We start from the raw sequence: 16,897 nt of genomic DNA, 5'->3' as shown, positions 1-16,897 counted from the left end.
ATACATAGTTTTGCCTGATCTGAAGTTTAATTACGTTAACTGAATAGATATATATTGATAAGGTTTAACAATAAATTGAAATATAGTATATATTAATATATTTTATTTATTTATTATTTTATATCACGATGATCATATGTTTTAAGCTAACCGCATGTCAAACACTTAAGAAAAAGTTTTGATCACTTATTTCTCGCATTAAATTATATGTTAGATATGTCATCTTTTTTATTATTCATTAATTGATGTTAAGATTATCCGAAATAGGAAAAAATGCTTTCGACTAAATATCTTAATCATTGACAAATATTTCACCTGCCTATAACAATTGTGTTGGATGAATTGTGACCATATATAATTACATCTTTATTTCGTTAATTACAATATCAATATTAATTTAGATTTGAAGTTTACTATTTACCAATGGAATATTATAAAGGATAAACCTTTTTTTTTATTATTATTTTCCTAATCACTCCATTGGATTAATTGTACTATGCTTGTACATAATAATAATTTCGTTTTAATTTCAAACAAATTAAGATCAACTAATGTAAATCATCACTGATAATATTACTCTATTTCAATTCATATAATAAAAGAATTATCTACATAAAGTGTTTACACCAAATTAATGAATATAAGATACATGTTTTGCATATTTATTAATTAATGAAACACTTTAATATTTCATTATTCAACTCTCAATCATTAATTATGTTTTTAATCACTCAAATTTCAATTATGCAAGTGCATTTTTAAGAAGTATTATATCCACTCATTAAGCCTGAATATACTTAAATAATTAAGATTTTATAATAAATTATTATTATTAATATGTTATCCGTTAAAAATTTGTGACATAACATTTCATCATTACTCAATTTACTTTTAACACATATTGTCACTATCGTCCACTATTGTCAACTACTATCGCGTCATTGTTCTTCCCATTATCACTTATCACTAATATTCACTATCTTCGATCATAACTATTATCCGTGTTAATCACAATATAATCGATTTATTATCATGATCGCCATTTATAATCATCATTAACACTATGACTATCAACTACTATAGATATTCACCATTATCAGCTATAACCAGATATCTCCAAAACCAACACTATCAATTATTACCATTAGCTATCACCATATATTACCGATCAATATTATCATCAAGTATATTATTATTATTATCCACTATAATCATCGTTCGTCACCGCTAATATCATCATCATTAATTAACCACCGTTATAAACTATTACTACCAATCATCACCACTTACAAACGAGGTACTATCATTATCATCACTATCAACTATCATTACAACCGATCATCATATTTTATAATAAAAAAATACAAAACCTAAATATTTTCTATTGTACAACTATATACCACTCTCAAGTTGTAATAGAACACTACTATACAAAATCATACTCCCACTACTTCTCTCACCCCCACCCCCTACCCCCTACCCCTACCCCCACCCCACCCCCATCCATCCACTCATATCTCTATGTGTTCCATCTTTTTAATTGAAACCAAATAATATCTTTACCCTTTGAATAGGCTTTTTCTTAATTCCCTTTACACTTTATATATTTTCTCTTTTGAGCATCTTTTTTTTTTCTTCCTTACAATCCTTTTGCTTCAATTTGTATACAAACTTACCTTATATTATATATGCATACTATATATACATATGTATTTCTTCTTCACTCTTCCCCTTTGATCCATGTTCTATAGGTCAATAACCTAAAAAAAAAACAATTAATTATAAATATAAAATGTCATTCGATATGACTTTTTCTTCTTCACCTTCCTCAGAACGCGTTTGTTACTTGCAATGTAATTTTTGCAACACCATTCTTGCGGTAAATATTTCTTCATCCTTCTTCAAACTTGTTTGAATTTTAATTACTTATTGTGCATATGATAATATAATTACTAGGGTTAAAAAAAAATATGCATGTTAGTCTAGGGCATAATTTGATTTTAAGCTCATGTGTGATGAGTATGATCATAGATTATTTATTATTAAAATTAAAAAATATGTTTTTGATAGAAAATATATGTCTTTTGTTTTTTAGGTTTCAAGTGAAGTAAATATGGATGAAATTTTTGAAACATAATCTTATTTAGATGAAATATTCTTCTTTTATGAATTATAGAGTAAAAAGGATGTATTTGGTTGGATTTATAATCTTTCTTTGATATTTTATGTTAATTTTTACTAGATTTCACTTAGGACAAAAAAGAGTTTGTTGGTTTTTTTTTTAAAAGAGTTTCATTTGTTTGGAAAATCTTGAAAAATTAACTTCAAATGAGTTTTATAAATTAAAAAAAAAAAGAATTTTTATGATCTGAATTATTTTCTTTATTCCAAAATTTCACAAATTATTGTACTACTAATTTTGGTGTAAATTAGATCTCTTACCTTCAAAATTGAAAAAAGAGAAAAAAAAATGGTGGGGTTTTCTGTTCACACATTTTAACACATTTGCCCACTGGATAATAAACTCAAAATAATAATAATAATAATAATATTTTTTCTTCTTTTTTTTCCCAATTTTTGGGATATAACTAATTATGTTTAAGAGAAATAATCATGATTGGAATTTGAAACAATTAATTATTGTTTTTTATTGAAAAAAATCATTTATAGAATTGTAGATCATTTAAATTAAAAGGAGAAAAATAATAATTCATATATAATATATAATATTTGTTATATATATTTTTTATTTATTTATAGAAGTTTATTAGATCCTTGTATTGGAATTGGACTCTGATTTCTGTTCTAGTCATGTCATTTTCCTTGTTATCTCTTTAAATTTATCACTTTTCTAGTGACTGAACAATGGTCAGAAAAAAAGTCAGGAGCACCAAAAGTAAAGGAATTAAAGAGATATGATTAGAGATACGATACTTTATCTTTAATCAGACGTCTCGAATAAAAAAAATTATGATAAAAACTAAGGTCATATGCATATAAATTCTGATTAATTGAGACTCTAAAGCTCAATTAAGGACTATAAATTCCCTTACCTTAGTTGTCCTTTGTGTCATGAATTTTGAAGTTAAAAGAGTTAAAATTTTAAATTTTAAAAATTGTGATTTTTTAAGTTGTATTTAGACATGCATTTTACTTTAAAATTTTTAAAGTTTTTTGAATGAAAATTTCAAATACTTCAGTTTTCGCTCACCTCAATTAATTCTACGAAATATCAAGGGTTTTCACATAGAAATAGTCACTACAACAAAAACAATTTTTAACGACAGTAAATATTGACATTAATAAAGAATGCTAAAGTTTTTACCGACATTAGTTAAGTATCATTAGAACCAATATCACTAAATACTTTAACGACATATACGAAGAGTGCTAATTGATGCTAATGATCATTTTTGACGTAGTAATCGCTGATTACTACTAGTCAAACTAGAAAGAAGTCTATAGTTTAGTTTTGTAAATTGTTACTACTTAATTTTTGTTATAGTGGTTACACAAATGGTAAATTATTATAGGATTGGATATATCTATAATATATATAAAATAATTATAAGTAATTTATATATTGACAAGCTATAATAGATAAATTTTTATAAATTTTATTCGAAAGAAATTAGACATGATAATTTTTCATCATATCCAGTTCGAACTCTCAAGACTATAATTAGTTATTCTTTTTTTTTTTCAAAAAGTTTCATAAAATCGAAAATTATTATATTTATATAATATTTCTCGATTTTAATCTGATGATATAAAAAATTTATATATTATCAGGTTAGTGTTCCATGCAGCAACATGTTAACCTTAGTGACAGTAAGATGTGGGCATTGTGCAAATATGCTTTCTGTTAATATTGGATCTTTAATTCAAGCTCTACCCCTTCAAGATGTTCAAGTAAGTAAATATATTAATTATTTTTCTCTATTTCATTTTACGTGATATCGACTATTTACGTATAGGACATATACAATCTTTTATGCACTATAATAAGTATTCATGAATCTTACGTAGGAACTTTTATTAGTGCTCAAACACGAAATACTTAGTTTTATGAATGTTTGCTTCAGATCGGATATAATCAAATATTGATATATCAGATAATTTGAAAATAATCAATTCATCGCTTAAGCGAGACATTGATCAATTGCTATCCTTTCCTTTTCGATTTGTTCCAGTAAAACAACATGTAATTTCTACATTTTAAGGATAATTCGAGTTTAAACCTTTCAGTTTAACCCTAATATTTATAATTTTATAATTATATAATATTATGACATGTTTAAAATTATAATTTCTTTTAAAAAAAATTTATATACTTGTGTGTAATTCATAATCTCTATGGTCAAATGCTGTCTCTCTCTCTTTTTTTTTTTTACCTTTTCCTAATTTTGTGGTAAAAAAAATTAAAAAAATATTTTTTTCCATTACTTTTTTTGTTGGTGGAGGAGAAGAAAGTGTTTTATACTAATTATTACTATGATAATAATAATATATATATTTTTTCTTTTTATCTGACAGAAGCTGCAAAGGCAACAGTACACAAATGTTGAAAATAATTCTAGTAATTATAAAGCTTATGGTTCATCATCATCATCCTCTTCAAAGTTCAACAGATATTCTTCCATTGTTTCTCCTCAAATTGAACCTAAAATCCCTTCGATTCGTCGTAAGTACTCTCTCTATCTCTCTTAATAAATCGCTACACGTTAATTATATATAATCGTTCATAATAAGTAGAACGAGCAAATTATAACTTAATAAATAAGACAGTTGACCTACTATAACATATTTGAAATTTAAAGTTATAATATTAGTATATAAGTTAAATATTTTGTTGAATTGTTGTTTGCAACATGTCCTTTCAAAGTGTAATTAACTTAAAACAAGCTAGGTAAGTGTAACCGGCTACCAGGTCAATTTAAATCAAGTTAAGATGTTTAAATATATATTTTTTAAAGTTATATCGATATATCATATATCTTTAAGTTATATATACGTTTATCGATCGTAGCAGATAATCTGAGTTATTTATAAGACTATAATTTCGATATTATTTGGTTGATCTAATAATATAAAACAGCATGTACATTGTTGATGTACATAAGTATAGTGACTTAGAATCTTTATCAAGGTGATTCGAATAATGAAAATACGATATATAAGATTTGAATTTAAAGTATCAAATAGAGCTAATTTTTACTTTTATGTTCAGATAATTTAAACTCTTTATATATATAATATGATATTTTATTTAAAAAATAAATAAATGAACATATGAATCCGTCTCTCGATTTGTAGTATGAAAAAGGAGGAGATATAATTGACAATAATATTTGGACTACATGAAGTTTCCTCTTCACTTTTATGACAACTGAAATTGATTGTGACATTACATTTGTATCCAACTCATCAATAACATTGTTAATTATTAGGGCCCTTTGGTTGGAGAACAATTTATATATTAAAATTAAATTTACACAGTTAATACTATAATATGTTTGGTGTGATAATTTAAGCACATTATTTGGTTATTATTTTTATAATTTTATTTAAATTAAAAATATATAAATTGTGAATTATAAAAAATAAAATAATTAATACATGCATTATTAATATCTTCATAATTTAAACGACGCACATTAGATCAATAATCCATGTGGCATAATAGAAAACACTTCTAAATAACAATGAAGCTAGGGTTATGAAAAAATTCAATGGTTTTTGAGCAAAATCTTGTATTTATGTAATTATGTTAGTGAATCAACATAACAGGTACATAGATAAGTATCGAATACGTTACCTTTTCTAAAACTCAAAATTTATAAATTTAAAATTTTAACTCCGTCTCTTTCATATATCAAACTATGCAGCACCAGAGAAAAGACAACGTGTTCCTTCTGCGTACAACCGATTCATCAAGTAAGTTTTTTTTTCTTCCAGTAGATATTATGATGTTAATTTATTAATTCGCATTTAGAAATTTTAAATTTATGTATTTTTGAGATCAAATGTACTAAGTTCTACGTAATTCGAAAATCCGTCCATATTTAGTTACCCCTCTCTTGCCACCGAAAATTTGCAATATATTTATATTTACTGAGATCAAAAATATATATTTAAAATACCGATCGCATATTTTTTGCGCTATATTATTATGTTTCGAATGTGTATAGGGAAGAGATTCAAAGGATCAAGGCCAGTAATCCTGATATTAGCCATCGTGAAGCTTTTAGCACTGCTGCCAAAAATGTAAGTCCTCTCTTAATCAAAAATCTCGAGATTACACTGTGAAAATAATAAAAAAAAAATATTGTTTTCGTTAGTATACCTTACACAATGAAAATGGAAACTAATATGGATACCTAGAAGGAGTTAAGCATGGGGAAAAGCGGGAGAGTCTTTTTAAGTTGATGACTTTTTGAATGATCGTGTGTTTATTTTACTTTTTTATGTCTTAAATCAGATTAAATTATGAAAATAAGAAAAAAGAATCTTTAATAAAAAGCGTTTTTCTCGTTAGTAGACCTTACACAATGAAAATGAAAACTATGAATACCTACAAGGAGTTAAGCATGGGAAATAGCGGGAGTGTCTTTTTAAGTTGATGACTTTTTGAACGATTTTGCGTTTAATTTACTTTTTTTTATGTCTTGAATCTTTTAGGTAAAAATCTTACTTTGCATGTGATATAATACTAATTATATATCGTTTGAACTATAATTCTAGGCTTTCATATTTCAACTATATATTATTTCTATAATTTATCTAAATTATTATTTTCTTTGTATTAATATATACTTTTGGCGTTGAATTGTCCAAATGTTTGTCGATAAACGTGCGTCTATTTTTGGCCATTTGTTGATCAAAATAATAATTTTAGACGTATTTTTAATCGTTAATTCAGACAAATAATAAAACAATAAAAGAAATGAAAATAACTTGAATTATATATTATTTCTATAATTTATCTAAATTATTATTTTCTTTGTATTAATATATACTTTTGATGTTGTAATATATACTTTTGATATTGAATTGTCCAAATGTTTGTTGATAAACATGCGTCTATTTTTGGCCATTTTTATTCATCAAAATAATAATTTTAGACGTATTTTTAATCGTTAATTCAGACAAATAATAAAATAATAAAAGAAATGAAAATAACTTGAACTATATATTATTTCTATAATTTATCTAAATTAATATTTTCTTTGTATTAAAATATATTTTTGATGTTGAGTTGTCCAAATGTTTGTCGATAAACGTGAGTCTACTTTTGGCCATTTATTCATCAAAATAATAATTTTAAACGTATTTTTAATCGTTAATTCAAACAAATAATAAAACAATAAAAGAAAAGAAAATTACTTGCACTATACATTATTTCTATAATTTATCTAAATTATTATTTTCTTTGTATTAATATATACTTTTGATGTTGAGTTGTTTAAATATTTATCAATAGACGTGCGTTTATTTTTGGCCATTTATTCATGATTTTAGACGTATTTTTAATCGTTAATTCAGACAAATAACAAAACAACAAAAGAAATGAAAATAACTTGTTGCATGTGGAATTTTTTGAATGTTCACAAAAGAAAAATTATGGTAGGGACAAACAAGAATGACCACTAAAATAGAAGAAATTAAAAAAGAGAAAAATATATTTTTCAAGATTTTATCTTTTATTTTTATTTTTTGCTATTTTTGCAGTGGGCACATTTTCCACATATTCACTTTGGACTCAAGCTGGAGGGCAACAAATAGTGAGGGGAAAAAAACTTTAATATATGATATATATATATATGCATGTCTTTTATGTTGTTTTCGTCGAAGATTTATCAAAAATAATGTTTTTATTTTTTAAAAATTACTTTTTTTTTTAGATTTTATTTATAAAAATATGCTGAATATGTTATTATTATTATTGTCCTCGTCTTAATATTATTTTCGAGTTGTGAAAGTCTGTTGATGTGGCACCTTTCATTCTGTTTGTCTTAATTTTGGTTAAATTAAATTTTATTTATTATTTTCAAAGTTTACTCAATAATAAATACACTTCTTTTGTGACTTTTTTTATACTCCTTTGTCCCATTAGATGTATTATTATTTGGGGAGCTTAAAAAGTTTTTTTTTTTTTTAAAAAAATAATTAGTTACTACTATTGTGATCACTTATACATAATATGTTAAGTAGTAAACATAATTTAAATATCTAAATTTTATTTTTTTTAAATAAAAATTATTTATACCTGATAAAATTAGCACATAATCTAAAATAATTTAATCGATATATTTTTAATCCAGACACCTTAAATGAAAAGAAAATATCTGTTTGTGGAGTGTACGACTTTGATAAATGATATTCTTTTCAACATGTAATTAACTCAGGAACATTTTTCACTTAATTTTTTGAAAAACAATCAATATTATAGCGAATCTCTAGCTATTTCATGAATAAAAAAATAATTATTCGTGAATTTAATTTTACTCTTAAGCAATTTAGATTCTCACTAAAATTTCACTTTAAACAACTTGGGACTAATTTACAAACATGGCAACATGGTGTGTGTAATATATATATATATATTCAGACTCCTAAATCATTTGTCCATGAGAATTTATTATTTTTTTTTAAAAAAAAACATCTTTCTCTTCTCTATAATTTAGGGGGAATTAGTAGTAGAAATGTATATAAAATTCAAAATTTTGGAGTTGGGATTTAAAAAGATTTTTTTTTAATTGTAATTTATTTGATTTATTAGGTTCACAATTTCTTTTTACATATTGAGTTTAATAAATTTATGAAATAACATATAATATTAATAAATTATTAATATATATACACATTATTGTGGGTTTTTTTTCAACAAATGAAATGACTACGTACTAGAAAGTGTCTATGGACTTTTGTCATTTTGGACACAATTATCAATCTGTTGCTAACCTTTTATATTTTCTTTTTAGTTTTTATTTTATTATTTTTATTATTATTTTTTTTTACTTTTAACCAACATTGATCTCTTTTTTTAAAAAAGTGATCAAGTTATGATTGGTAAATAGAGCAAAATAAGTACTCCCTGCATCCAAAATAGAGTGTCGCGTTAACAAAAATCACGTTTATTATAAAGTTAATAAATATAATATATAGTTTCTCCTGAAAATTTAATTATAAGAAAATAATTGAATAGACATGCTAATTTTTATTTGGTTAAAATATTTATCACCTTCCTGCACTTAAAGTTTTTTATTTGGTGTACACTTAAACTATATTCTATTTTAATTATCCCTCAAACTTGTTTATTCCATTATCACGTACATTTTTTTGTCTGTTGCTCCTAGTGTGACTACACGCGCGCGTCAGCTGGCAAAAATAGTGATGATGTGGATTTCCACCTGAATAAATAATAGTCACCTAGATAAATTAAAACGATAAAAAATAAAAATCGTATTCCAACTCCTTTCCCGGTGTCCATCAGTCTCCACCACCAACCACCGTATCTCCTCTTCTCATCTCTCTTTCCAATGCAAAATCAATACTTCACTCTAACCTCCTTTCCGCTACAAAACGACACGGTTTCTTCCAGCTCACAAAACACTCCATCTCCTCTCACCTTGCTCAATCAGTTGAATCGGAATCCTTATCCATTTTCAAAATACTGCTACCCGAAGAACTGGCCCTTGGGCTTCGATAATGATGACGACGACAACGGTGAAGTTGTCTGCGGCCTGTCAATATTAAAAAAAATAGAGATTTTATATTTTTATTTGCTGTTGTAGCTTTATGACGTGGCAAAAAATCACTCCCTCACGCGCCTAGTAGAGTGTGATTTCAATTTTACGCCAGGTGAACAAAAAAAATGCACGTGTTGGATGAATAAACAAGTTCGAGGGGTGGGGGGTGGGGGTAATTCAAACAAAATAAAGTTTAAGTGTACACCAAATAAAAAACTTCAAGTTCAGGGGGGTAATGAATACTTTTGCTTTTTTATTTTTAATTCTTAAGATGTTATTTATTATGAGATAATTTATTTTTTAAAATAATATTTATTTTGAGACGAAAAAAAATAATATTTTACGTACTTTTACTTTACCTTTCTTTGATTTCTTTTTTCTTCAAACAAATTTTGCCTTTTTTTTTTTTTAGGTAATTTGAATTTGCAGTAAAAAGTATTATTTGAATGTTCAATGGTCATATACAGATTATTTTCCTAAGTGGTGTGGTAATTAGGATTTTAATTTTTTTTCAGAGCACTTTATTTTTCAAAATACCTTTAAACTATTTATTAGTATTATTTTTGTTTTACAAAATGAACTTTGAATTGTTTTCTAATTTTGAGTATATACAACTAAAAATGTAAATTTATATAAAATTGAAAAAATAAACACACTTAGCATATATAACTAATTTGCATTGTACCATGAAAAATACATATTATGCCTTTATATTTATTTTACAAATATATCATTTACTTATATTATTTATGTATGATTAAAAAATCTATAAAAGTCATTATCGAGATGATATCACTTCACATAATGTGTCATGTATATCCGATCTTCTAGCTGACAAAATATTCTTTAATTTATAGTAAGTTTAAACATAAAATTTCTTATTAAGAAGGAAAGAAAGTATCGAAATGACACCGCTTCACGTAATGTGTCATGTGTTTTTGATCTTCTAGCTAATAAAATGTTCTTTATAGCAAGTTTTAACATAAAATCTCCGATTAAGAAGAAAAGAAAGCGTCGACATAACATTGTTTCACGTAATGTATCACGTGTATCTAATCTTCTAACTGATAAAATATTCTTTTCAAAGATGAAATCTCTGATTAAAAAGGAAAGAATATCAATCATTATTTTCACAAGTTCCATGATAACAATTTTTTTTTTTTTTTTGAAAACTTACGATAACCTGCAATCACTACAACCTTTGTCACAATCTCTTTTCTTTGGGTGAGTACTCTATGCCTAATGGGTGAACTCCCCACTGTGTAATCGCCTGCAAATCACACAAAGAAACCGCACTAGGCAAGTCTTATGCGATAAATTCGACTCAAAAGACATTAAAAAAATCGATACTGAATTATCGGTGTGGATAACCACCCTCCAGATTATAATAACAATTTGATGTTTATTTATGACTAGTAGAGTAGAATAGGTGAGTAGGTGACTAAAGGTTGCAGAATCTGATATGTCAAATCTTATAGTTAGTATTAGTCTGTCATGTCAAAAATTAAGTTGCAAAGACAAAGAGCCCAAAGTTGTAGCTCACTTTTTTCTTTTTGATTTCATACTTTTGATGTTTGATATCAATTTATTCATTTGGTGCATAAAATAATGCTCAATAAAGGAAAAACACTTTATACTATAGTTATTATTATTATTATTATTATGTATAATTTATATAAAAGTGTTTGACTGATAAAGTTGTAAAATGAAAAAAGGAAATGTATATTTCGATGGTATCAAATATTAAACGTGAATTAGTAATAAAAGACGGGGGGAATGAAATAAGGAATAGCCGCCTGTAAATAGTTTTCTCTTTGGGTACGAGTGTTCTTTTCCAAAATCTTTTGTCAAATGATCGTTAAAGACTATTTCTTATCATTTTAAACGAGATACATTTCATCAACCCGAATTCAATAGTCCGGCCCAAATCAAGCCACAATCTGATTGGGCCTAATAATCCATCTATAGCCTTATATGGGCCAAACCATTCATTACCCTTCGTTCATTCTCTTTATTTATATGTTATCATTTTAAATTTTATATTTTTTTACGAAAAATAGATAATTTTATCATTATATTCTTATATAGAGCCCAATCATGCAATGTGAGATCATGATATGATATCATAATATGAAATCATGATTTCATATTATGACTCATTATTATTTTATATTATGAATCAACATGAAATCGCATGTTCAAATGTCGATTTCATCTCACGATATAGTATTGCATGCAGGGGCCGACCTACAACGGTTTAACTGGGTTCATATGAACCCACTTCGTTGAAAAATAATACCGTATATGTATGTATATTTATTTAGTCTTTAAAATTTCGTACGTATATATTAACTTTTGACCCTGCTAACACAAATGTGATCCTTGACCGAATGGTGAAGATGGTTCAAATTTTCCAACCAACCCTTGTTCTGATCCCTGATGCTACTTGACATCAAGTTTTCGATAAATAAACATAAGTTTATTTTTTTTATATCTTGAACTCACTTCGTGAAAATAAAATTTAACTGGTAAGTGTATATCATAGTCAATGTGTTGATGGGTCCCACTACCCTTACCCTATACCCCACACTATCATACAAGGTGCTGTCTCCCTTTAACTCCACATTTCAATTTTAGGAGAGTGGCAGCTGAGGAGTGGGTAGTTAGCTCAGCTAATAGTACACCACTCTATTATTTTTTCAAGAAAATTTTTCATTGTACCTTGTTAGATAGCCAACATTCTTTCACAATTCTTCCTTTTGGGGTATACTATAATTCCAAAATTTTCAACCCCATTTCATGATTTTCCCTTTACTCAAACCCCATTATCATAAAGTTTCAATTTTTATCAAGAAAATGAGAGCAGTTTCAGTATTTGGTGGTGTGTTCCTTGTGTTGGCAGTGTATTGTGGGTTGGACCCTTTTAAGCATAGTGCAATTTCTGAGTTCCCAAATTTTGAGTCTTTTAAGGTTGAGATGCCAGCTTGGTCTGAAATCCCAGTTGAAAAAGATTCACAAAATTTGCTTCAAAAATCTGAAGTTAAGTTCTTGGATCAAATTCAGGGGCCAGAAAGTATTGTTTTTGATCCTCAGGGTAGAGGACCTTATACAGGGATAGCTGATGGAAGAGTTGTGTTTTGGGATGGTGAAAAATGGAATGATTTTGCTTATACTTCAGCTAATAGGTGAGTTTTTATTTTCCCCCTTTTCCTCTTTAGGTTATGGTTCTTGGTTCAAATTTCTTGTTTGTTGTGATTATGCCTATTTATTATGTTTTTGAGCAGTAGAAATAGTCTCTTGCAGAAATGTAGTGTAAGGCTGCGTACAATTGACCCTTGTGGTTTAGCGAACTCTGCAACATAGCGGGAGCTTTAGTGCACTGGACTTTCCTATTTGGTTGTGTTGTGTTCTCATTATAATGATCTTGTAAAAAAAAAGAGGTGTAGTCAAAGGTGGCTTAAGCCCTGAAGTGAGGCGCAAAACATGTTAAGCTCTTCACCTCACTTAGCGCGCGATGCAATGTTGTTATAATGCTACATGTTATTAAGGCATCTCTAATGTTTAAAATGTTATTATTCAAGATTGATGGGCTACTAGAACAGTTGGAAACACGTGCTAATCGTGGCAGCAATACTATGTTAGCTCTAATCATGTGGTTCAATTGCTAAAACCTGTCTGACCAGTGTAGAATTCAATCGTCATCTTCGGGAAATTGCATTACTAGTTAATGTTCTTACCTATTTCTACCTGATTAATTGACTTAAACAGTCAAATGTGGACCATGATGTCAGTGAGAACGGGGTTAAAGAAGGTACAAGATTGAAGCACATTTCAACAATTGTCTTTACTCTACTAAAATTCAGTATACTGCTTTAGGAAGAAAAGTGACACCGTCACATAAACGTGTTTCCTTCTTTATTGTTAAGCCTTTAGGACTGTTGTGGTCTTGTGGAGTATCATTATCAATAAGAATGTTAAAAGGTTGAAGATGATAACGTCCTGCTCGCAGTACTTATTTTGTTTTTCATTACTTTACTTGTGAACTTTGTTTCGTTATTACTTATAATTGGACGATATATTTCCATAATCTGAAATGTTTGTTATCATTTTTTATTAAATACTATTATTCATGTTGAAGTATAACGTTTCTGCTCCACGATCGAATCCTTTACGGCCCAAATTTCAACTTGCTTTGCATATTGTCAGAAATTTTATTTAATTGTGATGTATAAACTAGATTACATGTTTTTCAGACTGTTATCCCCCTAATTATGATTTAGATTTCAAGTCTATTTTCTGTTTTCTGAATTTTTAGGTCAGGCTTGTGTGATCCAAAACCGTCAGCGTTGAGCTATAGGAAGTACGAGCACATCTGTGGTAGGCCTTTGGGGTTACGATTTGACAAAAGAACAGGTGACTTATATATTGCCGATGCATATTTGGGGTTAATGAAGGTAGGCCCTAAAGGTGGATTAGCAGAATCTTTGACAACTGAGGCTGAGGGGGTACCTATAGGATTTGCAAATGACTTGGATGTTGATGATGAAGGGAATGTTTATTTTACGGATAGCAGCACAAAGTACCAACGCAGGTAGATTATGAATGTGCCATTTCTTTTAGTGCTCCAGATTTCTTAACACGTTGATTGGTATAAATTAAAGATTGCGATTCGATCATGATGTGATCTGGAAAATGAGTTTTGTTAAACTGGTGTACTTGTAGGTTATAGTTACATATCATAACTGGACCCTGAACAATTGCTTTCTATTAGCAGAGTGATTCGACTCTCCTGTCTAGTTCATGTCCTCGGTAAATTAAAGGTGCGTTGTCTTGTCTAACCACCTCTCCCAATTCTTCCACTGTCTACGTCTACTTCTCCTTAGGCCTATCATCACCATCCTTTCACACCTCCTCACCGGGGTGCCTGTGCTCCTCTTATTACTTGCTCGAAACCATCTAGCCTTGCTTCCCACATCTTGTCACCCCTAAGGCCATACCCACCTTGCCCATATATCCTCCTTCCTAATTTTGTCTCTCCTAGTATGCACACAGATCCACGTAAGCATCCTCATTTCCGCTACTTTCATTTGCTAGACGTGAGAGTTCTTGAATGGCGAACACTCAACCCCGTACAACATAGTTGGTCTAACAACCACTTCATAAAACTTACCTTTGAGTCTTGGTATTATGTTCTTCGTAGTGCCAAAAAATGGACGACAAAAGAAATACTTCTTATCAAAATCAACAAAACCTTAATCCTAAACTATTTAGGTTGAGTATATGGATTTTCTACAAAGACAGATGTATATATTCTGCTTTATTCGAGGTCATTTCCTTCCAATACTAGTAATCTTGTTTTTAAAGGGAAATTAGCAGTTTTATAAAGTTAAAGAGACTAAAAAAAACAATTCTAATGTAAGCCTAAGAATGACTAAGCCTTAATCTCCACTAGTTGTAACATCTTTATGGATTCTTTGTTTATCATTATATATTATTCTTAGCTAAGTTTGCGTCAACACTTGGGGTTCATTTGGTATGATATCTGAATCGTCTTCATTTAGGCTCCAAGATTCTGTGTAATCTTTAAAGTCGATTGCAATTTTTACTAGATCATCTTCAATAGAGAATTTGTTGTGCTTCATTCTCACACTGCTTCCTTTTCAGGAATTTTATACAGCTGGTTTTCTCAGCAGAAGATAGTGGGAAGGTTCTCAAATACAATCCTAGGACGAAAGAAACCACTATTCTTATTCGCAACCTTCAATTTCCAAATGGTCTGTCACTAAGCAAGGATGGTTCCTTCTTTATATTTTGCGAAGGTTCCAAGGGCAGGTACCGTACTTGCCTTTTGCAATCAGGATGTTTATAGTATTATGATCCAGTCATTTATCACTCTGCTTTGATATGCTTTTCCTTGAGTCGAGTGTCTATCAGAAACAACCTCTCTACCTCTCAACGTAGAGGTAAGGTGTGTGGTACGAAATTGTATTGATAATGCAAAAAGTGCCTACAATAACTTGAAATTCGACCCTGGTTTTATGCACTGTTACAATTGTCTATATATGTCCATGTGCATTACAATCTACACCAGAGATACAGACACAAATACTATGCACAGTATGGAACAATGATAGACGTAGAATCATTACGGAGTTTCAGCTTTTATAATACATGTTATGCGATATCTGTATTCATTTCTCCATTTTTTTTCTTAAAACATCTCCTTTATTCCTCACTGCTTTGAAATGCCTTCCCTTGAGCCCTGAGGGTCTATCGGGAACTACCTCTCTACCTACCAAGATAGGGGTAGGGTGTGCGTATACTTTACACTGGTTATGTTGTTGTAAAGCATCTCCTTTTTGTCGAATTGCCTTAAAACCGTTAAAGTGCACATTCAGTTGGATAGTTCCTGTGATGTTATTGCTTACTAGTATTGATAAATGAAACATTTTGCTTTGTTATAGGTTACGAAAGTACTGGCTGAAAGGTGAGAAAGCCGGTACATCAGAGGTAATAGCAATCCTCCCGGGATATCCAGACAACGTACGAGCAAATGAAAGAAATGAGTTTTGGGTAGCAATCCACTGTCGTCGTACCATCTACAGTTACATAAATGGCATATACCCTCGACTCCGTCAATTCTTGCTGAAGCTTCCCATCTCTGCAAAGCTCCAATACCTCATTCACATTGGTGGCAGGTTCACTGCAGTTGTCGTGAAGTACAGCCCCGAGGGCAAGCTGTTGCAGATATTGGAAGATCGACAAGGGAAAGTCGTTAGAGCTGTCAGCGAGGTAGAGGAGAGGGATGGGAAGCTTTGGATGGGAAGTGTTCTCATGTCTTTCATTTCAGTTTATCAGCTAGAATGAACTCTTGAGCTTTTGCTTTTGCTTTTACTTTGGCTTTGGCTCATCATCAATTACTTCTCCATTGGAAAATAACTCATTTTACTTCAAAGAGTTGTTTGTAGTATTTATTTAAATAAAGGTTTGATAGTGGCGTACACAGAACTTGTTTGTAAGCTAAGTCATCATTTAAAGAAGTGTTTGATAATTCAGAGATGAAAAATGAAACACGATATATATATCGCTATAACATCAATAGATTCATTTAATTCAGAGTTGTTTGAAAAAGACTCATTTTAATA

At 28.9% G+C, this 16,897-nt stretch overlaps 2 protein-coding genes across 2 annotated transcripts; both read left to right on the top strand.

Moving 5' to 3' along the window:
* Positions 1 to 1,758: 1,758 nt before the first annotated feature.
* Positions 1,759 to 7,981, top strand: YABBY2 (YABBY transcription factor). Its single transcript, NM_001247461.1, is given in 6 exon segments — positions 1,759 to 1,879; positions 3,793 to 3,912; positions 4,537 to 4,684; positions 5,889 to 5,937; positions 6,192 to 6,267; positions 7,732 to 7,981. Coding segments are annotated over 6 exon segments (534 nt in total). The 5' UTR covers positions 1,759 to 1,792; the 3' UTR covers positions 7,786 to 7,981.
* Positions 7,982 to 12,364: 4,383 nt separating this feature from the next.
* Positions 12,365 to 16,883, top strand: LOC101259120 (protein STRICTOSIDINE SYNTHASE-LIKE 3). The gene is made up of 4 exons (XM_004251166.5): positions 12,365 to 12,937; positions 14,068 to 14,343; positions 15,417 to 15,584; positions 16,217 to 16,883. Exons 1-4 carry the CDS (start codon positions 12,552 to 12,554, stop codon positions 16,617 to 16,619), a joined length of 1,233 nt encoding a protein of 410 aa, XP_004251214.2. The 5' UTR covers positions 12,365 to 12,551; the 3' UTR covers positions 16,620 to 16,883.
* The last annotated feature ends 14 nt before the right edge of the window (positions 16,884 to 16,897 follow it).

Source organism: Solanum lycopersicum, chromosome 11 (genome assembly GCF_036512215.1).
Source record: "Solanum lycopersicum chromosome 11, SLM_r2.1".
In the NCBI taxonomy this organism is placed as follows: domain Eukaryota; kingdom Viridiplantae; phylum Streptophyta; class Magnoliopsida; order Solanales; family Solanaceae; genus Solanum; species Solanum lycopersicum.
This window is presented reverse-complemented; position numbering and strand designations above follow the sequence as displayed.